Source organism: Poecilia reticulata, chromosome 14, assembly GCF_904066995.2.
Source record: "Poecilia reticulata chromosome 14, P_reticulata-male-v2, whole genome shotgun sequence".
Classification (NCBI taxonomy): domain Eukaryota; kingdom Metazoa; phylum Chordata; class Actinopteri; order Cyprinodontiformes; family Poeciliidae; genus Poecilia; species Poecilia reticulata.
The window spans coordinates 23,193,989-23,217,262 of NC_088843.1; the positions used below are offsets into that span (position 1 = coordinate 23,193,989).

Sequence of the window (23,274 nt, forward strand, 5' to 3'; positions counted from 1 at the left end):
CGATTATGAATCATTCAGAGATTTTGTCGTACCATTTTTATGTATCATTTACCTGAAAAACAAATATGTTTCAGGGAAAACGTTAAAAAGCTGCGACAACCTGTTTGCATCAATATGCACAGCCTTAAACTGACAGTTTGCAGAGAGAACTCAGATTTCTAACTTTTATTTATTGTCCTGAATGATCTTTGGAAAACACTGACTATGTGGCTGACTGTTATATATAAATTAATAAATGAAATGAATAGACTAGAGAAGCAACTGATAAGCCAAAGACAAACGAATGCTTGAATTGCACAGCATGTAAATGTAACTGTTATAAAAGTACATCTTATGGATATTTGCTGAAACTGTTTTGATGTTGTGACAAGATAAAATGAGACGGACACACGATGCTCACAACTCATCATTCCAGGAAAATCGTTTATCTGGCGTCATCGATGGCCATGCTAACTAGCTTTAGCATTCACTGCAGGCTCTGCTGTGGAAAAGGGTCTGAGATCGCATACACAATACTGGTTGACAGCACTAAGACCCTCCTCCCTGCTCTGACTGGTTGTTAGCAAAAGGGCTTGATTTCCAGTACAACATCCACAGATTCTGTCTCATACCATGTTATCACTTTTTATTTCATTTATTAGTCTATAAATGTGTAAAAAAACAACAACAAAAGACATGCATTTATAAAAATTACCTACTAAAACTTTAAAAAGAAAAAACTTCTTAGTGGATGTTTGCAACCAGGATGTTCACTTGGTCATTGATCATCAAAGCAATTTTTTTTTTCTTTCTCAAACTGTTTTGATTCCATTTGAAATGTTGAAGATATAAAATATGCCACGTCACACAGGGAAGGTATTTCTAAAACGGTTTATCATGCGCTAACATCATGTGCATCACAAACGCCTGGCAACAGGGGTGTCTTTAATGCCAGTGTTTAGCAACTTTAAAGATACACTAAAGAAACTCAGAGAAATAAATATGTCATTTATCACAGTGTGAATCCAGTACAATTATGCTATTTTGCTCTTCTTGGGCATAATCACTTGAGATGCCTGGTGAAAACAAGACATGGCTCAGTTTCAGCAGAGACATCACAGTCATTTAGTCACCACTCTCCTCTCGGTCTTTATTCTGTCTTGAAAATGACTTCAGTAAACTGTATCTCCACCGTTTCCCATCCAGCAGGACAATCATCTCAAATTGTCTCGCTTCATTTCGTACGCCGACCTGCAATCATTTCATCAGCTGAATTTGCTCATTGTAAACTCCGGAATCTAACGGCTCTCTAAACTCGTCACGGTCTTCTCTGGAATGGTTTTAATTTTTAATAGATTTCATAGTGAATGCCAGAGGCGAGTGTGCAGTTTGCTATAAAACCAATTTCCAGGCAGTTCTGTGCTGTGATACTTCCCAGTGTTAACACTCCATCTATCCCTGTTCTGTAGAGGTTATTAGCTCCTACAGAAGCTGTTTTTGTGGAAGTGCTTTGAGAAGACCCTACAGGAAAATTATGCGTGAATACTCTAAAAAGGTGAAAATTAATTTTGTTGACATTACTCCTAATTATTGCTTTTATTCTGGTTATTTTTGCCTGCCTGTGCTCATCCGCCAAGTGCTATAATGACCCACTTTAGAAATGAGTGGGCTCATTTTTTTTGGAGATGATCATCATCAGGGAAACTAAATTACGGTTGTGGTTTTGATGTATTAATATTTTCAACGTGCATTTGCTTAAGAGCAACAGTCCTGCAACTTTTAGATGTGTCTCTGCTCCAAAGCAGCTGAACCAAATGATTAGATCAGCTCCTCAGACTGGTTTCAAGTCTAACAAAGGCCAGTAATGAACCGTCTAAAAACAACTGCAGTTCAAATATGACATGGTGCACTTCATTTCAAAATGCAATTAAAAAAAAACATTTTAATGGAAGTATTCAAACTCACATAACAAGACTACTTTGTATCAAGTTATAAAAAATCAAAGACATTTCAAATCCGATTCAAATAGAAAACAAAAAACAACAATTTAAACCAATGTATAAAATAATGTCATTGACAAATACTTATCTGTCTTAGAAATCTCAGCTGATTTTGTTAATGTTGCTGACTTTGTAGTTTGCATGCTGACCATGCATGTGGTGACAGTGGAGAGAAATCGCCCCTTTAATGGGGAGAAACTTCCAGCAGAATAAGGTTCAGTATAATTCAGTATGAGCTACAAGATAAACACAATGCACAAAAGAACTTAAGTAAGAGAACTTTCTACAGAAAAGCAAAAAAAGAAAGTGCACAAAGATTACAACAACATCACAGTTAATGGCTCTGTTTCAGAAAAAGAAGTGATCCTGGGATACGTAAACAAAGTGCTTCAGCAAAGGATTCTTCCCAGCGGTTGTTTCAGTTGCTTAAATGAACACATTCAGTTTTGTGTATTGTTGCACTGTTACAGTTCAGGAAGTGTTCAAATAAAAAATAAAAAAAAGATGTTTTTTTTGGAGGCTCTGCTGGTAAAACTAATTTCTGTTTCTCCAAACTGAAGTCAGCCAGAGGAAGGTGAGATTCATAACCTCTTTACCAAACTCTCTCTCCAAAGAATTGAAACTGTCTCTTTAAAAGGTGAAGACTGTGGGTAGCACTGCTCTGCATTTTGTTCGGCGCACTGATCACTGCACTGTGGCATCAGAGTCTCATCCAAGTGTTGTTCCTTATTAAAGTTTGATAGTGTTAAAAAATATCCATCACCACAGTCTTTCCTGACAACATGTGAGCAGCAGATGGGTGAGTCGCTTCAGAGGCTGCAGTAAGAACTATAATCACCCTCATGCAGACCTAAAAACAAACATTGGTTTGCGTTCCAGCTGATGTAAAACAAAATGGCTGATATAAGATTATACAAGCAATAAACGCAAAGTGCCTTCGGTTTCTCGTGCATCAACAGTTCGGACTGAGCAGCTCGTCTCCTGATAGTTGGACACTACATAAAAAAGAAACACAATTTGGCACAAAATATCCTTGGAACTCCTCATCTTTGAGGCGACTCCGTGAAAGCGTTTTTATCCTGCATCATGAGATGAGATTATTATGTAAATGGTGCTTCACATGATGGAGGCTTGTGTTATTCTTGGAGCATCGCACAGTCAGTGCACTGAACACCTGTCCTGTGGCGTCCCAGAGGATGTGCAGATATTTAGGCCACAGTGGCCTACTTTGCTTTTCATGCCTTGTCCGCTGGTCTCCTGTGATGGATGATGGGCTAAAGCTGCAGCACGAATCAAATTTTAATGTCGAATTCAGATCTGAGAAATTAACCAAGCGATCATTGGTCTTGGTTAAGACGATGGGCTTTACTGTAGAAAGAAGGAGTTAGAATTTTAAATAAATGAATCATAAAATGTAGTCATCATATGCAAATAATGTAAAGCAAATAAAAAAACCTGGCATGATTAAAGTAAATTATTAAAAATAAAGGCTTAACTCTACAAAGATGTCTAGACAGCTATAGATGAATTATCTGGTTTCTTGTAAATCATGAATGTTTTTGACACACTCACCCAGTGACTGTGGCCACATAGTGACTCTAAACCTGTAGTTTAATGTCATCAGCACTAATATTCTCAGAGACGTTGTACTCCATAGTCTGAAGCAAGAGTAGCACATGGAAGTTGAATAAAAGTGGTCAGAGAACGAAACCTTGAGGAACCCCTCATGTAATCTGTGTTCACTCTGATTTCTAACTGCTAAATGACTAAAACAGCTCCCATTTGACCAAGAAGGATTGGAACCAGTTTAGCACAATACCAGACAATTGCATCTGTTTCTTGACCAATGCAGTCTCAGGTAAGAAACCTGATTAGGAAGCACCGAAGAGATATTTTTCTGCATAAAATGCACACATTTGTTTGGAAATCTGCCTTTTGTCAAATTCCTGCGGAAAATGTAAGGTTATATACGAGTCTGTAATCATTTACAACTGTGGTTTGATCCTCTATAGATCAGACATGAAAAGAAGTGCGACCTGCTGGTATTTATATATCATTCAATTCTTCATGAAAGTTTTAGTAGGCATAAACGATGATCAGAAACTTTTTTCCAGATACAACTCTCCCGCCGCCATCTTTGGTATAGAATATTCCAGACATTTAATGTCTTTGACACAGCTTGAACATCCCCAGTTTTCTCTTATTAACCGTGCAATTTATCACTGCCAGAAAGTGGAAGCAGTCACGGCTGCATTGCGAGTTTCTGAATCTTATCTTCCACCTGCACGACAGTCCTCGCCTTGCCCATCGCTGCTCACAGTTGTCAACAAATGTCCCCCATTCACGGCCTGTCACAATCCGTCTTTATTCCTATTTATCACTGTCACAAATGTTTCGATTTTATGTTGGCGCACTCTGAAATTTCTTCTAATCATGTGGTGATGGTTCTGTAATTTCCACTGGATTGTGATTCATTATTAGGCTTCTGTTTGTGACACTCTGTCGTCTGTTTTCACATCAATCAGACTTGAAGAGGACAGTTTCATTCGTAATGATGTCCAACAGAAGTGCAGTAATTTAACATAACAGCCTCGACTTGTTTTTTTTTTTAAATTAGTCCTTTTTTTTTTTTTTTTTTTTTTGAGAAAAGCACGCTCTGACATCACTGTGCAACTTCAAGTTTAGGATTTCCATCGTCAGGCTGTGCTTCCTGGCTCACCCTAGAAGCAGAGAGCGCTGCTATTAAAGGAAACGCTGATTAGGAAGAAAACACGTCTACGTGCCTGCAGCGGCTCACCTGTAATTAGTTTCATTGCCTTTTTTCCACAGTGTGGCCAATTCCTTTTTATGGTACATTAATTAATAAGCAGCTAAGAAGGTCCCATTCAGCATAACAGAACTAAGCTGCACTGTGGCGTTCTAACTGGAGCTGCTTTGGTCTCCGTTTCCAGCTCTGATTCCCTGATTCCACCTGAACATCCATTCAGATGAAAAAATAAACCTTTACCTCTGATTAATGTTCAATAAAATGTTCAATAAAATTAGATTAACTGCAGATTGGCAGGCGAGTTGTTTGATCTCGTTTTATGTGTTTATTCTGCATTGTTCTCCAGAACATTCTGGATTTTGTGTAAACAGTCATTTCTTAAGCTTGGTTAAACTTTTATTTAGTAAAATGTTCTTACCTGTTACCATAGAAACTCTTTATTTGTGATGACAGTTAGGATGATTTCTGTCTGTGTTTGAACTACATTCCTCAGCAAAAAAAAAAGATGACTTTATAAGAGTCTTATGTTGTTTGACATAAAAACAATTATAAAGTTCAGTTTTTTTTCTGTTACTGTTTTATCTGATTTTAGGTACAGATGCTAGGTCATAGCGTTTTTAGAAAATTTAGCACACCTTTAGAGCAATGAACACTGCAGTAAAGGGAAAGTTTTCATTGCTCAAAAGCCTCGTGTGCAAAGGCTTTTGTGTACAAGTTCTTCTTACTTCATCCAAAGAGTAGAAACCGGCTCTCATTGACGTCGTCACAAAGCAAAAAGCTGGATGAGACCTTGAGCTTCTCTCTGCACCCCACAGCGTGGGGGAGCCTGGGGAGGAAGGTACATTAGCATCTCTGAGGTTCACTGTAACAGAACGACAGCAAAGAATCACCAAATCTGCTTGACAACCAAATATCTGAAGGCCTTTGTGTGCTGGGGTTGCTCTGTTTCTCTGTGAACAATCAGTTTTATGAAACAGGAATGAAAATAAGGTGATCTCTATTGAAAATCGTCTTTTGAGTTTAGCTGAAATAATTCCGCTCTGCAGTCAAGACCTGTTACACAATTTTCTAACTCATAAAGCAAGTCAACAGATTTTTAATACTGTTTTTAATATATTTTAACAGCCTAAACACGAGATGTACTTTGATGTTTTTGATGTCAGAAAGTAATTTACATGGAATTTCAGCGTCCTGCACATGAGACGTGCATTTTGGTGCTGAAATATTCAGAATGAGGGAAATCCATTCTGCCGTCTGTGGATCCTGTCTCACAGCTCATTCACTCCTCTGTTTCTGCCTTTGCTTCCTCTGTCTTTGTTCTTCCCAGGCATCTTGGACGCGACCAGACAAATATGAGGTATTGCCAAAAACTTCATAGCCCAAAGTCAACTAATAATACCCTGAACTTACACCCCAGACTCCCCCTCCTGTTACCATTTCCATTGCAGAGCAGAGGTGTTGTAATTTAGCTTGCATTTAATATGCTTTAGATTTTAGCTGTACACTTAATGTGTAGGTCATTAGGCACGTAGTGCAGTTCATTTAATCCAATTAGTTCCAGTACACATTTAGACTTACCCTATTTAGTTGTCGCTGTTTGTTGTTGTTGTCGGCAGACTTGATCTCGCGATGGAGGCGCGATCTGAAAGCAATCTGAGCTATTTTCTCCTGGCCGTGCCGTTATTTCCTGCTGCAGGGTCTGCTAAGTTCTCGGCCTTTAAAATCATTTTTGGGAAATGAAAATAAAGACTCCTGCTTTTTGTTGTAGACAGATCAGGGAGCCGGCGGCATGGTGCTGAATAAACCACGGTCTGCTCTGCTGTGAGCAAGCCGTGAGTTGAACTCGCATAAATCCTAACACAGTGCTAGAAAACGTTGCGCCTCCTGCTAGGGGCCGGCGTTTTTGGCTTTAACTACACACTTGGGTGACTCTTTCAGTCATTTGGAGCCTGACTGTGAGACAGTTTGTCCAGATGACGAACATGGCTCACCTTTCCCAAGAGGTGTGTATGTATTTTTTAGTGTTTCCTTCTCCAGTTTTTCAGATGCGTATGTTAGAAGAATTAATTCAATTTTGTTAGCCACAAAATTAGTTTTTTTTTTTTTTTTCTGACTGAAAGCATTAAAAGTGGATTAAGTCAGAATTGAAGCTGGATAGGAAGGATCATTTGGACAGACAGTGAAAAACTCCGAGGCTTTGGTAGAAAGACGTGGAGCATCTCCACAAACCAGAGGAAAAGATCTAAATAATAGATTAGAGCTGGACACTAACAACCTCACTCATCCGACTAAAAATACACGTGTACCTCAGGTAAACTAGCATATCATTAAAAAGTGAATTTATCTCAGTAATTCAGTTCAAGAAGTGGAACTTATGTTTCATCTGAAAAGTGAAATATTAACTTTCTCATAAAGTTACAGTATTACATCAGCCCAATAAAAAACAAAAAGATAGCTCAGTGTTCAGTTTGGGCTCCTTTCTCATCAATTAATGCATCAGTGCGGCGCGGCCTGGAGGAGGTCAGCCTGCGGTGCTGCCTCAGCACCGCAGTTCAGGAAGACCCGATTGCTTTGACTGGACCTTCAGGTCGTCTGCATTTGTTGATTCTCATGTCTCCTGTTTGGACAGTATTCGGATAATACTGTATAGATTTTAAAGTTTGCTGGTGTTACCATACTGATTAATTAAACTGCTTTGTGTAGGATGAATCTATGTTAAATAATTTCCAGGTTTTTTAAACTGAATGACTGCAAAAAAACGGTTTTCTAATTATATTTACCGCCTGGTAGGTGCCTCTGTGTTACTAAGACATAATTCCTCATGTACTAAGTGTCACCACATGCAGAATCCTAACATCTCTTTATAGAAAAACATACAATTAGCTTCTGACCTGTTTTAATTAATTCATGAACCCGCAGGGCTGTTGATAACCACCAGGATGCTTTAATTATAGAAAATTATGTTTCTGTTTGACACGAAGGAATCCCAGAGTCTGACCATGACCGAGTCACCATGGTGATTATTTCACTGGAGCAGATTTATGGATCTGTGGGCCAAATGTACATAACATGCAGTATGATTTAATTTTTAGTGGTGTCCCCCCCCCCAAGCCACAACCCTGTGGTCACTCTGGAACATGAGCAGAATATGGAGTTTATGCACAAATATGTTTTTCCCAGCTAACAGTACTATTTTCCTCGTTTTTCATAACTTTTATTTTCTACATGGTTTGAGACCCTTTGGTCTGCATGTCATTTTATTCCTATTTAGTTTTGTGTATTTATTGTATCTCTAACATCTTTGGAAACACAAGGCATCTTAATGATCAGATAATAATACAACATGTTCTCTATTTCTATAAATTAGGTACATTCTCTGAGAAAAACTGTTGAACACCCAGAGACAATCATACCATTTAGTAAGACCTGATGAGTGTATATTTAAGAATTGGTTTCCAAGGAGCTGAACCGGTCTTAGTAGACTCAACTGGTGGCAAGGTGAGTGCAGATAGAGTAACAGGCAGTTTCTGGAGCATCCGACAGTCAGTCAGACAGTCAGACAGCCATCTTAAAGGTCGGCATGGTAGTACATCAGAATTCAGTTGTTTTGTAACTAGATTGTCACAGTAAAATCGGATATTTTTGTACTAACATGTAGAAAACAATGTGTTTAAAAAGTAGCAGACAAGAAACAAACATGTTTAGAGCGAAAGGGTCTAAACAGGCACTGAATGGTATTTACAGCCCTTAATGGAGATTAATGACTTCAGTTTTTGCGTTTGCATGAACCCAGGTGGTTCCATTGTACGATCAGCTGGACCCTTAATTTCTGGTAATGTTGTCATTTGGGCCATCCTCTGTGTCCAGTGACCTTCACCAATATGGCTGACTTCACCATCTGCCTGTAACTCTCTCTCAATACTCACATTGCCGCAACTTGTGTCAGATGTGCCAACCAACTACAGGTCAGCTCTGTCCAATACAGTCCAGTCATAAAGTTTGAAAAAAATTATATAAACAAGTTTATTTTACTTCACAATTCTCCACTATTTTTTAAACCCCCCAATAAAATACACTGCTTGAGAAACTATTATTGGATGGGTATAAAAAGATCTGCGGGTTCCCTGTGCAGTCATTTTAGATCCTAATTACACAGTTTGGTTAAATCAGATGAATCCTTTAAACTAATAAAAGGGTCTAATGTAAAATAGAGGGAAAATAAACATTACGCAAGAATGTCTACAGCTGACTGGTAGAACTTTTTCTCTGGCTGAGAGAATGGCAGATGACCAGGTTAAAGTATGATTATGACTGCAGTGCTATTCCTCTCTGTTTTCATTGTATTTCTAAGTTCACTTTAAGAAGCAAAAAAAAAAAAAACTTGACCTTTTAACAGGAGCTTGGTTTGATCAATAATAATCTGCTTATTAGGTGACACTGGGTTAAAGGTGCTGGATGGTTCAAGTGATATTTCATCAACATTAGAAAAGGTCAAACAACCATGATATGTATTCAACATGGATTTGGATGGACCAAACGTGACTGTAATATCAACTTCATGATGAGATAGCACAGAATCCATGGGTATACTTCATCAAAACTGAAAGGATTTAGAGATTTAATTAGATTTAAAAGTACTCTAATATCCCAATCATGACATCCACATATCTTTAAAGAGTCTTTGTGGACTGTGATGCTGCTGAATGTTGGACTACTCCTTTAGGCAGCTGACCAGAAGTGCACAGCAATAAGTCAAGAGAGACAACTTACTCCAACACTTCCTCTTGCATCTTGTCATAAAGATTTCAGCTCTTTCTGACGAGAAAGAGCTTTTTGTGCTCCACCTACATCTACTGGATAAAAAAAAAAAAAAATCCTTTAAAGATTGACAAGGAAGTATTAGCATAAATTAAGCATGTATCGGTTGAGCATAGATTAAGCTTCAGTCTACAACTTAAATATCCACAGGTCTTCTGAATAGAGAAGGACTTTTATATAGCCAAGATGAGTTTTTCAGAATCTGATAAAGTTCTGGAAGGAATAATTTCTTCGAATGCCTCGTGTTTCTAACAGTACTCCTCAGACATGAAGAATCAGATGCCTGTTTCTAGGATATTTTAATTTAGTTTGCCAACCTAAGCTTGTGCTAAATGCTAATTTCTCTCAAAGGAAAACATTTGAATAAATAAAATAAATCCCTGTAGCGAGGTTGTTGCTGTTTTTGAAAAAAAAAAAACAAGTTTGATTCATTTCATGTTCTTAAATTACATCCAAATATCCATGGATGTCTGGATGGATAACCAGCTGTGTTAAATGAATGCATGCATCTCCAGCTCATTTGACCCAAGGCTCTGACTGTAAACAGGGATGAAATGTGTTTTATACAAATATATGTTCCATGTTTTTAACTCTGCTATTGAATAAGTCACATTTTCAGCAGAGCAGTTTCATTTATGTTTTGAGTTTTTTATGTGAGACGTTCTATAGAATTAAGTGAGAAGATTTTTTTTTTGAGTAAACAATATTTAAAAGTTGTTTACATGTTTATTAACCTCAACAATGATAAAAACAAATCCTAAGACTGGTAAAAGCCAACATGATGATGTTATGGCTTTAAAAGTGTCACTGACACGACAAAAACCACAATCATGATTTAATGCAGTAATAGATTCATTTTAGCAACAAACGCTGTATTTTCTGTTCTGTTTTGCTGAAAAGAATTGCTGTAATTTATCTCTGCAGGTGTTTTGCGAGCACAGTGTTTCTTTTCTATAGCGTGATTTCTGCCATTTTAAATAATACACTGGTCACCTCTGGAACAAAATTCCATAAAGAAAACATGGCAGTCCGTACCGTTACTGAAATCACTTTAATGTGGAATCAAAGCTGATAGATTTAAATCTCTTTTTTTGGTGGAGCCGATAAATTAATTATTTTTAAAGGTCTGCCCATTCACTTCTGTTTCTGCAGTCTCATTAAAGTATTATTCTCCGTTAACCTTTCTGTTTTTGCATTTAAACAGCCTGCATGGTGCAAGGGAGACAAGATTAATGCTGCCCTTTTTAAAATGTTTCAGGACACTCCTTTAGATCTTTTATTAGACAAGAAAAATATTTATGCCACATGTGCATCGCATTTTCCTGCAAAAAACAACAAAACAAAAAAAACAGTCATGCTGTAATTCCAATACTGAAAAATATGGATAAATAAATATAAACAGTAACGACTAAAGCACAGAGTGTGCTTGAATTATTAATGGAACATCATAGAAGCTGGAAGGAAGATGTATGTCTCCTGCTGGTGTGTGGGAAGAAAAGTCGTTACTGTATTTATAACTGCTGGAGTTTTTGTACAGCCATACCATTATTATTCATTTTTCATCACTCTATTGTATGTTTCATTGCTACTGGCTGCTGTAAGTTTTGCTGCAGAATTTCGCGGCTTTCAGAAAGTCTATAGCAATGAATCTCTCCGTGTTTATATAGACTGCAGATGGGACGGAGAGAGAGGGAAAACAGGCTGCAACACAAACCATCGTGATGTACAGCAAAGATCAAGGATCAGGCCAGGTGCATTGCTCTATTATAAAAGCGAGTGGAGTACTTTGAGTTAACTCGTTTGTCAGCTGCACACCTGTGCAGGAGCTCAGAGTCCTCGGCAACGCGGAATAACAACCAGGGCAATAAACAGGATCCTCTAATGAAAATGAAAGCAGGATTTAACAAGCTAATTTTCCTCACTGCTTTTATGCCGCTCCAGCTGTAAGTGTGCAGCTTGTAAACCTGCAGAAAGGCCTCTAAATAAGTAGGGACGCTAATCAACTTCAAGAGTTTACTGCTCGGGGCTTTTTAAAACTTACTGACTTCCAGTTTAAGTGAGGTGTAATTTACTTAGAGCCCCTTATAAGCGCAGATAGATCCATACTGTAAGGGATTTGACCAAAGAATTGCTACTCTGTGCTTCCTTTTAAAAAAATTGTAAAAAAAAAATTTTACACTTAAGCTGTAGTATGTGGATTTGAACCTGCTTAACAGCAATTTTTAAATCCATTTTGGTCTAAAATTTACATTTGTGGTAAAAAGACAGGCAACCTAGTAAAAACTCCAGATTTTTGTACATTTTGTGCAGGTGTATGTTTCGGGTGTTTGGTGGACTCCATGTATCTGAGGGGTTTAGGGACCTCAAGCAGCATGAATGGCTGAAATCCTCATATGCCTCTGACTTTTCTCTAAAAATGTTTACAACTGCCTATTTCAATGGTTCAAACAACAAATATACCTTAACATGCATTAACATACACAGTGGTAACCATCTTTGTACTACTGCAGAATCTAGCATCCACTGGATCCACCAAGGAAAGTGAATGGCACTCCTGGATTGGCCACTTTGCACAGAAAAATCTGTGAATACTTAACTACGAATAGGCCACTGTGCTTAGTTATTCACAAATGTTCCAACTTCCATTTCTAAGTTTTTCAGCATCTACCATGGTGCAATCTGTGGTGTGAGCTTTTACATACCCATACCTAAAACCTGGTAAAGGCGGGGTAAATAATGTGTTAAATGTTAAAGTGAAGAGGAAAGCATAATGTTTATGATTGTGGTGTTGTTCAAGTTACAATAACAAAATACTTAATGCATCTAATATCAGTTACTTCAATCCCCCACCAGGTCAGTCAACATTAACTCAACAGGTCATGATGTGTTTGCACAACTAAGTCAACCAGTCAACCAAAACATCATTTACTTTTCGCTCTCATCTCTTGATTGTTCCTGGTTTCTACTGAAGTCACCTGTGTTAATGTGTGTTTAATTCGCTATGTCTTTCTCTATAGAGCCTTGACAGGAACGTCGTAGTACGAAGCCATGCGCGGGTGTCCTCCCTCACCCTGAAGGACGTCCAGTTCACCGATGCTGGTCGTTACCTCTGCACTGCCAGCAACTCCATTGGAGAAGACAACCAGCAACTGTTCCTCGAAGTGCGCTGTAAGCCATATGACTTTCTCTCCGCACTTCAGTTCATAAATACAATTAATTCATCTATTGAATCGTTTCATGTGACATGCCTGGAAATAAAAATCTTTATTTTTTTTAAAGGTGTTTGTTATCTTAACACCTTTAAGTGTTAGTTTATTTTGTAGACCTGAAATAAAATCACAACTTTAGATGCAAATAAGGACATAACAGGAAATGAAATTCTTTCCCAGACCAAACAAATGAAATGGGAACGTTCCAGTTTCTGCTCACCTCATTTCATCAAGATAAATGGTTCAGCAGCGGGCCGGGTCAGTGGTACCACTGTGATTTGTTACCAATAGAAACAAAGACCCACTTTCCAACCTCTCTTTAGGGATCTGGTGCCGTTTTTAGAATTTTTTAACAGCTGTTTTTTTTAGTTTTTTTTTAGAACGAGTCCTTTTTCTTTTGATGCATGTAAAATGTCACTGTGAGAGTTGTGGATGACTTGGATTGAGCACTAAACAGAGATAATTTTGGTCAGGGATAATTTTACAGGGCAGGAATGCCAGAAGATTCATCCTGAGATGATGAAGGCTGACAGCCATCCAGCTACTGACGGATCTCTTCTCAGACCTCCAGAGATGCTCTGGGGGGGGGTTGACTATCAAACCTTAAATTCAGAGACACCTGGGCACTATAGCTTTCATCCTCTAAGAAGAACAACAGTGAACCAGATCTTTACCATTGTGAACCTACTGAAGGGGTCATGGCAGTTTGGTTCTCATGTTCACATGTGTTTTGTGGATCTGAGAGAGGATTATGATCCTGTCCTATGAGGGATTTTGTGGAGAATCTTGTAGAGCATTCGACTCCATGGATACTTTTAAAAACTATCTGGGTGTGTCCCTCTTTTTGGTACTTAGTCGAACTTGTTTCCAGCACAGGTTGAACTAAGGCTATGGATAAGGATAACAAAGGTCTGGTTTGGGAACGTTTGGGTCTGATCTTTGCTTTGTGTGGTACAGTTGGCATCTTCAACACTTGTCTCTCAGCATGCCCCAAAGCTGTTCACATCTACTTCACAAATGCAAACCGGGCAGTATGAGAGTCACCCCCTCCTGCCTTAACCAGAAGACTTCAAGTATTTGGGTGTCTTGTTCAGAGTTGATAGAAGGATGGAAAGGGAGATGGGTAGACTGACTGAGGCCATATCAGCAGGAAAGAGACCATGACCGTGCCAGTCTGTCATGGTGAAGAAAGAAGCAAAGCCCTTCGGTTGTTTACGTTCAGACTCTCAACTAAGTGCATGATGTGATGGAAAAGATCTGGGATGCAAGAAGCTGAAATGAATTTCCTCCATTTGTGATGTCAGTGGGATCTCAACGGTCTTTAAGGGTGAGGAGCTTAGAGTCAAGTCACTGAGGTAGTCTAGGTAGTCTCATAAGAATACCTCCTGGACATTTTGTGAGCACGTAGTGCTGGAAGGAGACCCCAGGGCAGACTCAGAATGGACTCTATATGCTGGAAGGACTCCGTATCCCTTGTGGTTTAGGAACCCTATGGAAGGAGCTGGAAAGTGAAACTGGAAAAGAGGCATGTCTGAGCTTCCATCCTAGACTGCCTGTTACTCTTGTAACTAGACCTCAAACAACTGGAAGATAATGAATGTGAAAGAGGATGTGATGGGTTGTTAAAAATCCTGCTGGCTTAATGTGATTGGCCAAGAAAGTTTAATCTAATATTGAGATCTATTCCTAAAAGGAGTGAAAAAGACAATCACTGTCTAATTGGACTAATAATCCCTGAGCCTATTGTGCTTTAAAGTTCAGAGATGCGATCACAATGCGCCATTGATGGAGCTCTTTGAGGACTTGCAGTTAGCCAGTGTAATCACCAAAACAACCAGGCAGCTGAATCAGTGTTGCCAGGCAATTATCGATAAGAAAGGTGCTTTGTTTTGAGTACAGCTCTCACTCCGTGTCCTCTGTCTCCACTCCGCACAATGAAGATGTAATTCAAGTGCTGGGCCATCTATCTGCCACACAGCACGATCCATTTTACTGGGTTGGGTTTATTGAGGTTTGCTGCTGAGAGACTGATACAGTAGCAACCTGGTAAAATGTTTCTCTCTAAGCCTCATTTTCTTAGCCATATAGGTTTGTTTAGCATTATTGTCTTCCAAATTGGTTTTGTGGTACCAAGTTTCATTTTCACAAACTAGTCTTTGCCAAATTTCCATTTTTTAGATCAAGCATTACAAGGGATGCAGCAAAAATACTGAAATGTAATAAATATGATGCTGAATGATGAAGGAACGTCTGGGATTGAGAGTGAAAATATTTCTATTTCTCCTCTATGCTTTGTGAGGCCACTTTGAACCAAGCTAACTATCACACAAAAATCCATAGAACTCAGTGGTGTCTTTAGAAATAAAAACACAGCAGAGACCTGGAATGCTCAAACATTGGCCCTGCATTGACCTTACCTTTCATCCATTGTGTATATAGTATGTTCATTGCAGCCATGTTTGGGATTTGAACTCAGGGTTGCTCAAGGACCTCTGACTTTACATGTTGGAACGCTAATGTCAAGCATCTGCTTTGTCAGTTTCAAAAATTGGGACTTAAACCTTAAATCACTTTGAGTAATTGCTTGAAAATCCATGGGATTGTGCACAGTATTGATTCTTAACCTGTGGCAGACTTCTTGGAACATAATAAGTGCCAAGAGTGGTCATTGGTTTTCAATTGACAACTGATGTCTGGGATATTGCTTTAATAATGGAAATTAATAAGCAGCATAACACAAGCTTCTTGGATTAAAAGGTTAGAGATTTTACAAATTTGTAAATCAATAACAACCCAAATGACGGTGCATACAAGTCGATCATCTCCTGTTTAGAAATGAATCTGGAATATTTGTTTTTCCAGATCTTTCATGTGTTCCGTCTTTTCTTTCTATTCCTTTAGATTCTCCAAAGATCATGGGCTTAGTGACAGCACACACATGGGAAGGAAATCCAGCCAATATTTCTTGTGAGGTGGCAGCCAACCCCAGAGCCTCGGTGGTTTGGTTCAGAGACGGCATGGAGCTGCCGACCGCTAACTCAACCAACATAAAGATCTTCAATACCCCAACCATCAGCCTCCTGGAGGTGTTACACCAAACATATTTGTGTTTCTTGACTGACCGGATGTACATAAGCATGAAATAATAAAAAAAAATCCTGATAAGTTTTCAGCTTTTCTCTCTCTCTCTCTTAGATCACACCTGAGTCCCAAAACGACTTTGGGAGCTACAACTGCACAGCTACAAATGTGATAGGCTCTGAATCCAAGGAGTTCATTCTAATCCAAGCAGGTTGGTTCACTGAAAACACAAATAGGGGTTGTTAACATGTCAATCTACATGGACAATGAATCAGTGCAATAAAAGCAAAAACTGCAGCATTCAACAAGGAAGAATGTTAGAATCTGCTACAAGGAGCATCGTCAACAAGTTAGGCATCAGCCAATGAATGCACAGAATAATAATAAAGAATGAGTTACATTTATCATCCATTTTCACAATTGAGAAGACGACTGCAGAAAAAAAAATCTGCTTTGCCTCCCTATAACTAAAAGGATGCATTATGTTTGCTTCAGAAAGGTGTAAACAGAAAGTAAAGTTGCAGGGAACCTTGAGATGCTCTGCAGCTCCATCTGAGCAGCAGTCGGTGAGAAAAACACTGAAATCACAGCAGGCTCTGCCTCTAAAGTCTTTTCTTCTCCTCTGCTGTGAATTTGGTCAGGCCTAGCTTCATTCTGCATGCAAATTGCTTTGGAGCCCTTGCAAACGATAGGTCGCTCAGGATCTCTAAATGGTGTGTGGCCGAATTAATTGTGGTGACACCCTCGGTGCCATTGTGTTATATCCTGTGGGCTCTTTGAGGTAATTTCCTTGCTTCGCTGTAAAACTTCATCAGTATGACTGAAGTGACTTCCTCCAGTGGCTGGCCCTCCCTGCTTTCTATATGTCTCAATAACATGCACACTGGAAAAAAAAAGTGTTGGACAATTAAAACATTTAATGTGCTCGAGGATTACACGTTGGAACCCCTCAGAATGCAGACATCAGCAGCAGCTCCAGACAGTTTAAATGATTAGTTTAAAATTATTTATCTGCACCGTTTATAGCTGCTAAAGAGGCTAATGTAGACTGTGTCCAAACAAGACTTAAACCCTAAAGCCTCTCTAGTGCCCCCTAGAGATTTCAGCAGTTTTTGCATTGAATATGACTGTTATTCAAAGATAACATATTGTAGCAGCTGTTTGAATATTAAAGTACAAAAATTAGCATCACTAGGTACAGAGTGTTTCACATTAAACTGTGTACATCAGTTAGAAGAGGTTCTATTATTAAAGAGATGCATGCTGGGCTTTAGAAGAGACCTGTACTACACTTGGAGACCGACAGTGCCTTCTGCTTTTATTTTATTTATTTATTTATTTATTTATTTATTTATTTATTTATTTATTTATTTTTGGAGCAGCTTAATGCTATGCAGAAAACTTTCAAAATGACAAGTCCCACAATTCTCGGTGCCCCTGCTGGTTGCAAATTGAGCAGGTCCCCAGGACAGCACCTAGTTCTCTCCTCTGAAAACTAGCATACAGTTAAACTCAGTTCAGCTTATTTGTATAACACCAAATCACGACATGTGTTATCTTAAGGCACTTTGTAAAACATAAAAAAAGAAGAAAAAAAAATTGAAGTCCAATTAGTTCATTAAGTTCAGTTCATTACTCAAATTAGTTTAAAAACTTGCCTCCTGGATGTAGTGACAGTAGACGATCACTTGTGTTGTGTCATTGACTTTCCAGCAATCCCTCAGATCAAGCATGTAAACAGGAAGAAACCTCCAGCTGAGCATTTTGTTCATTCTTCTCTCATCATCCTGGATCCACTCTGATTTCTTTTCCTCAGGTTTTCTAAATAGTTTATATCTGTGAACTGAGATTTCCATGGAAAAAGGTTGTTCTGATTCAATAACTTTTCTTTTAGGTTATTTATCTGCTGACTCATCCAGTGATGACCCATTTACCATGAGATTTTTGTGTTAAATTACTTCATGGTCCCAGTAACTGTGAACAAGCTTTCCAGTGTCTTTGGCAGAAAATTGACCCACAGCATAGCGACTCCTCCATCATGCTTTTCCACACATTAGTCATTGGTTTTGAGAAAAATGTCAGTCTTCCAATTACAGTTAAAAGTCCTAGTAGCATTTAGCGAATGCCATCTGTTTATGTTTGTGATGGTAGGAAATAAAATCAGATCAGATGTATTGGTTGTAGTCCTTTGCAGTCCTCAAACAGCGAGGCGTGAAGATTTTTCATCCTGATCCCTGTGTGTGTGTGATGGAAAGATCATTCAGGCTAATTTTATTAGCATCAACACACATCCACCTTTTCTGAATAAGCATGTTCTCTCATCTTTCCCAACTGTGTAACCACTTAGCGGTGCGCCAGGCAAAGAAGTAGTCATGCTTTACTAATTAAAAGTTTTAAAACAGTATTTTAGGTTATATAATGATAACATTAATATAAGATTAAACAAAGGTTATTAAATGAAGCCAACATCCACCTGAGCATCTTCCCTGGAGAGAATAAAAACAAAGTTAGCGCCGTCATAAGGAAGGTTAGTCTCTGCAGAGCGCTGCTTACGAGACCAAATCACCGAGTCCTTTAATCATGGCTCAAAGTGCATCACAGGCGGGATCTAAACGGTTGCTGGAAACTCATTATGTCATGTCTAACGGCTCCTCTGTCATTTGGTGACCGGCGTGTTTGTGGCTCTTCGGTGGCATTAAATGCAGTTCAGCAGCAGCAGCAAGCACAGGGAAGGTTTAATGAGACAAACCTGCAGCCTGGTTATTAAAGGAGGACCTCATTTCTGGTGTTTACCCAAACAGAGGTATCACTTCTGCAAACTGCTGCTAACCTCAGGGTTCAAATCTTTCTGAATTAAAGTGTTAAAACTGATTCCCTCTCCTGTACACAGTCAATTACTTGACATTTAATTTACATCTTCCTAAAACTTAACTCCCAAAAATGGCAAAACAGTTATTTTATCCAATAATGAACTTTTTCATTCAGAGGTTAATCGTTTTGTTTTGTCGTTGCTACAGAGGTGCCGTCGTCGCCTAAAATTGAAGAAGTGCAACCGTTCTCCAGCACGGCGGTGGTGGAGTTCGAGGAACCGAACTCCTTGGGTGGAGTGCCAATATTAAAGTACAGAGTGGAATGGCGTTTGCCTGGGAAGGAGTGGAAAAGTGAGGAGTACAAAGCTGAAGACGGTGAGCTTTTTTTTTTTTTTTATCTCCCCAGAATGCATCTCCAACTGGAAATGAAACTCAGAGAGCAGCAGGAAGATTCATTCTGGATTTCTCATTGTGTTTGATAAAACAGGGGAGCAGCATGTAAACTGCTGCAGACACACAGTTCTGCTCCATGAGGTTCAGTGTTGAGGTAAACAGAGAGTCGAGTCTTTCCTACATTTCCTCCCGAAAGTTGCTTAAAAAATGTATCGTAACAAAGCACAGCAGCTATTGCAAGATGCCCCGGGTGATCATTTAGCTCACGTTCAGCCCTGTTTTATGATTTATCACACATTGGAGCTGACATCAGAACCTTGTAATTAAGATCTCAGATAAAGCTTCAGTTGGTTTCATCAGACCTCCCAAAAATTGTTGCTTAGTTTTAGTAAATCTTTCTCCAAAAGACTATTTAGTTGTGCTTTCGTTTTCTACAGCTTCTTCCATCTACAGTAACTTTTTTTTCCATGAAATCAGCTACATTTAACTTTTAATTAGCCTTTGGGATCAATAAAGAATCTTGACTTGAATTTGAATTGTTATGATCTTGTCAGCACCCAAACAGTAGAAAATATGTAGACATTTTCTTTTTTCAGATTTACTTATGGACGTCTATGTTGTGCATCAAGATCTGCAATTTGAATGTAGTCCTTAAATCAAACATCTGTCCATGTAATGAACATCCATGTTTACATATTTACTAATGGATTAACTTAACCCTTAAAATCTTTCTGCCAGCTGATATTTACATGAAATTACCCAATTATTATTTTGCTTCTCCATCACGATTACCCTGCTGCCGCACAGTTATTATTTAGCTCCAAGTGGAGACGCTTCTCGGTTTCGAAGTGCTGAAGTGTTTCTGTACAGCCGTTTGGTATCAGCAGGTAATCCAGTCATGACAGTGGCTGACGTCAGGACAAGAGGTAGAGCACAGTGTAGTGTAAATGACAGCGGGTTCAGATGCTGACAGGCCCCAGATAATATCCCTGTCCCAATGACGGCTCGCAGCGCACACAGATCTGGATGCTTTTCGTCTCTCCTGCCACATGGGACGCATCAGTCAGCGGCTGACAGGCTCAGCTGTCAGCACCAGGCCCGAGAGCCGCCCGTCATGCAAACATGTTCGCGAAGCCCAACACGCGGCTGAACAGTAAATGCCACCGAAATATCTCAGCCTTTGCTACAACGGCTTCTCCACCGCAGAGAAATTGGAGCGCTTTTCAAAGCGAAGAGACGTTTTCACGAGCCTTGTTACATTCTGAAATCAGACAGAGCAAACTTGGAGCCGTTGGAGCAGCAAAATGCCAGGGAAGAAAAGAAGCAAAGTGTGGCTGATGAAGAATTATCAAGTGGCAGAGTGTCTCAATAAGAGAGGCTTTTGTGTGTGAACCGGAGCCGCCGTCACATGTTTAAAGGAAGTAGCTGGCTCACCCACCACAGTGTAATCACACAGCGCCACCATGTTAGCATACGCTAATTAGAGAAAGCTCTAAATGAACAGACAGCCTTTGCACAGAGCTGCCTTCACATTACAGTACAGCTGGATTATCTGTGTTGGAGAAACTATTTGTCTTTGTAGCTGAATTTTAAAGCTGGGATTTGAACAAACTACATTTTGCTCTTTTTAGTATGTGTCTAAAGTCTGAAGTGTGATGACAGAAGCTAGAGTTGCTCTAGTCATGGTGGCAGCCATTCTGTTAGTCATTTTCTATGCTTTTGTTTGTCATTTTTTTGGTTGAGGTGTTGCACATTTAGGATGTTATTCCCTCTGGTTTTGTATGTTGTGCAGCTAGAAAGATGTTTGCTCTTACTTTTTTACCTTCACATGAGATATTGTTGCTTTGATTTTTTTGTTGTTTGTTTGTTTGTTTTGCAACCAGTAGCTGGTAATTAGCATCTCTACTAGTTCAAATAGCACCTCAACTTTGACCCCAAATCCCAGAGGAAAGAAGGCTGCATGGGCTCAGAGCAGAAAGAGAAGGAGGAAGTTCAAACTGTCATCAGACAGAAATCTAAAAAGGAAACAGCAAAAGCAAAGGAGGCGGATTAGCAGTGCTAGCCAAAAACTGATGGTGTCATCCAGAACACATTACTGTAAGAATGTAGTCTCTGCCACATATTGCCCTGTTGGAATGTCATTTTAGTCCCGACTGTCATTCTGCAACAGTCTTCAGTCAGAGGCTTCCTTACATTTGTGCAAGACTGTCCGCTACTGGAGATCCTTCCACTGACAACAATTGTTTGAAGATACTTGGGCGTTATGAGTTATGACAACGTTTTATTTCGCTTTTTGATAAATAACATATTTTCAAATGAATTCAATCTACAATATCCCAGAGATCATTGTGTTTCTTCAGGCACCAGAGCAGAACCTTTCATTTTAAATTATGCTTTTCTCATATGCTCAGAATTAGACTGATTAATTAACAGTAACATGTACAGGCGTCGTCATCCTGCATCATAATGATTCTTTGTCGCAGCACAGAGGGCAGCAGGAGGGCTGAATTTGTAGCAACTGTGAGGTTCTGTGGAGATAACCTTTTCCAGAAGCAGCAGGAACCAAATTACTGCAGGCGGCCGAGAAATTTCATCAAAACACGAAGCGTTTTGACGCTGACATCAATTATATTCCGACGCTAAAAGCTCTGAATCCATCTGGCGGAACGCTTTCTAGTTGTATGTAAATAGTTCTCTCTGAAACTCCCTCTGATTGAGATGTTAATCTCATACATGCTGTCGCAGTAGTGGAGACATGTTGCACAGGTGTTTATTTTTTTTTTTTTTCTTTTTGCACAACTGAAATTAGCTCTCGGCTATGAAATTACTCTGCTTTGTGTCGCTCAGTGGGGCATCAGCCAAGTAGCTCTTTATGACACGAGAGGAAGCGCATGCATGTCGGGTGTGTAGAATCCTTACGTTATCAGATTAATTCACCTGATTCAGGAAACTTGCACTCACACCCGCTATTGATTGCTTTCCCTTTGTTCTACACCTGATGGCTCTTGGGTTTTAATAGATCCTTAATTTAATTCATTTCCCCGCAATTAAATCTGTATTGGGAGCCCACAATGCTCCCCCAGTAATTATTTTTCAGCCTTTTGGCCTGCTTTCTTTCTGCTCTCACTTTTTACCCTTTCACTGCGGTGAGAACTCCTCTCCTGGGGGAAAAAGTTGTTAATGTTGTGCAGCTTTTCTCTGAATTAAATGTTGGGGAATGTTCCATTGATAACAGGCGTTGCAAAATGAGTCATAGCTGTTTAATGTTTACACTTTTGGTAATCTTACAAACATAAATCTTGACACATCAGGGATGTAAGTGATATGTAAAGTTGGGCCGCAACATCTTTGGGTTGATACATGGTAGTGGCATTATCATGCTGTGGGGGGTTGCTACACAGAGTTGATGTGTAGACTGACAGAGCTAAATCCAGGAGGATCTTGGAAGAACACATGTTAGAGGTTAAAAACAGGTGAGACTAAGGTCAAGGGTCAGCTTCCAGCAGGAAAACACGCAGCCAGAGATATTATAGGATAGCTTGGACCAAAGCATAATCATGTGTCAGAATGGCCTAGTTAAAGTTCTGATCTAAAGTAAACCGTGAATCTGTGGCTTATTATGAAAGTTGTTGATGTCCAGATGTTTTCCTACCGTCTGATTGAGTTCAAGTGATTTTGCAAATATCAATGTGCAAAAGTGTTTAAGCTAGAAGAGACACATGGTGGTTTTAACCAGCAAAAAAATGATGGTCTGAAATAAACTCCACATTTTATTGTATGTATTTTCTAAAAAAATAATGTGAGAAACACAAATCCGTTTTCCATGTTTCAGAATTATATGTTGTGCTCTTTTGTGTTGGATGCAGAGCGGCTGTTTATCCATTACTCTACCTTCACTAAAGACTTGAATTTCCGAGCCACTCTGAGTGATGGAAATGTCTAAATAACTTCGTCATCGTTACATTTCTATTTTGGGATCCGATAATGCAAATCCACTGATGCACTTTGAAGAGAGTCGGTGCAGACCACGGAGGAGAAAGTCAGTTAGTACTAGAGGAAGTTTGATGAAAAGGCTCAGCAGAAAACAAAACGATGAGTCATCTTTTGGTTTTGTTGCAAGAAATGAAGGAAACATTTGTACACCTATTATCTTCCACATAATAACTGTTTATGCCCCTAGATTCTATAACCAGGCCGAAGATAAGCAACAACCTTAT

General features: G+C 39.2%; 1 protein-coding gene across 10 annotated transcripts in view; it reads left to right on the top strand.

Annotated features, from left to right (window-relative positions):
* ncam1a (neural cell adhesion molecule 1a) overlaps positions 1-23,274 on the top strand; it is a 289,625-nt gene that overhangs the window by 217,148 nt on the left and 49,203 nt on the right. For 6 of the 10 annotated variants that reach the window (XM_008428576.3, XM_008428580.3, XM_008428582.3 and 3 more), the window contains exons 9-13: positions 6,074-6,103; positions 12,582-12,732; positions 15,675-15,859; positions 15,969-16,065; positions 18,872-19,039. In XM_008428576.3, coding sequence (XP_008426798.1) covers positions 6,074-6,103; positions 12,582-12,732; positions 15,675-15,859; positions 15,969-16,065; positions 18,872-19,039 — 631 coding nt within the window. The remainder of the gene's footprint in view (positions 1-6,073; positions 6,104-12,581; positions 12,733-15,674; positions 15,860-15,968; positions 16,066-18,871; positions 19,040-23,274) is intronic. The other 4 variants (XM_081615779.1, XM_008428583.3, XM_008428585.3 and 1 more) reach the window with 1 other exon arrangement.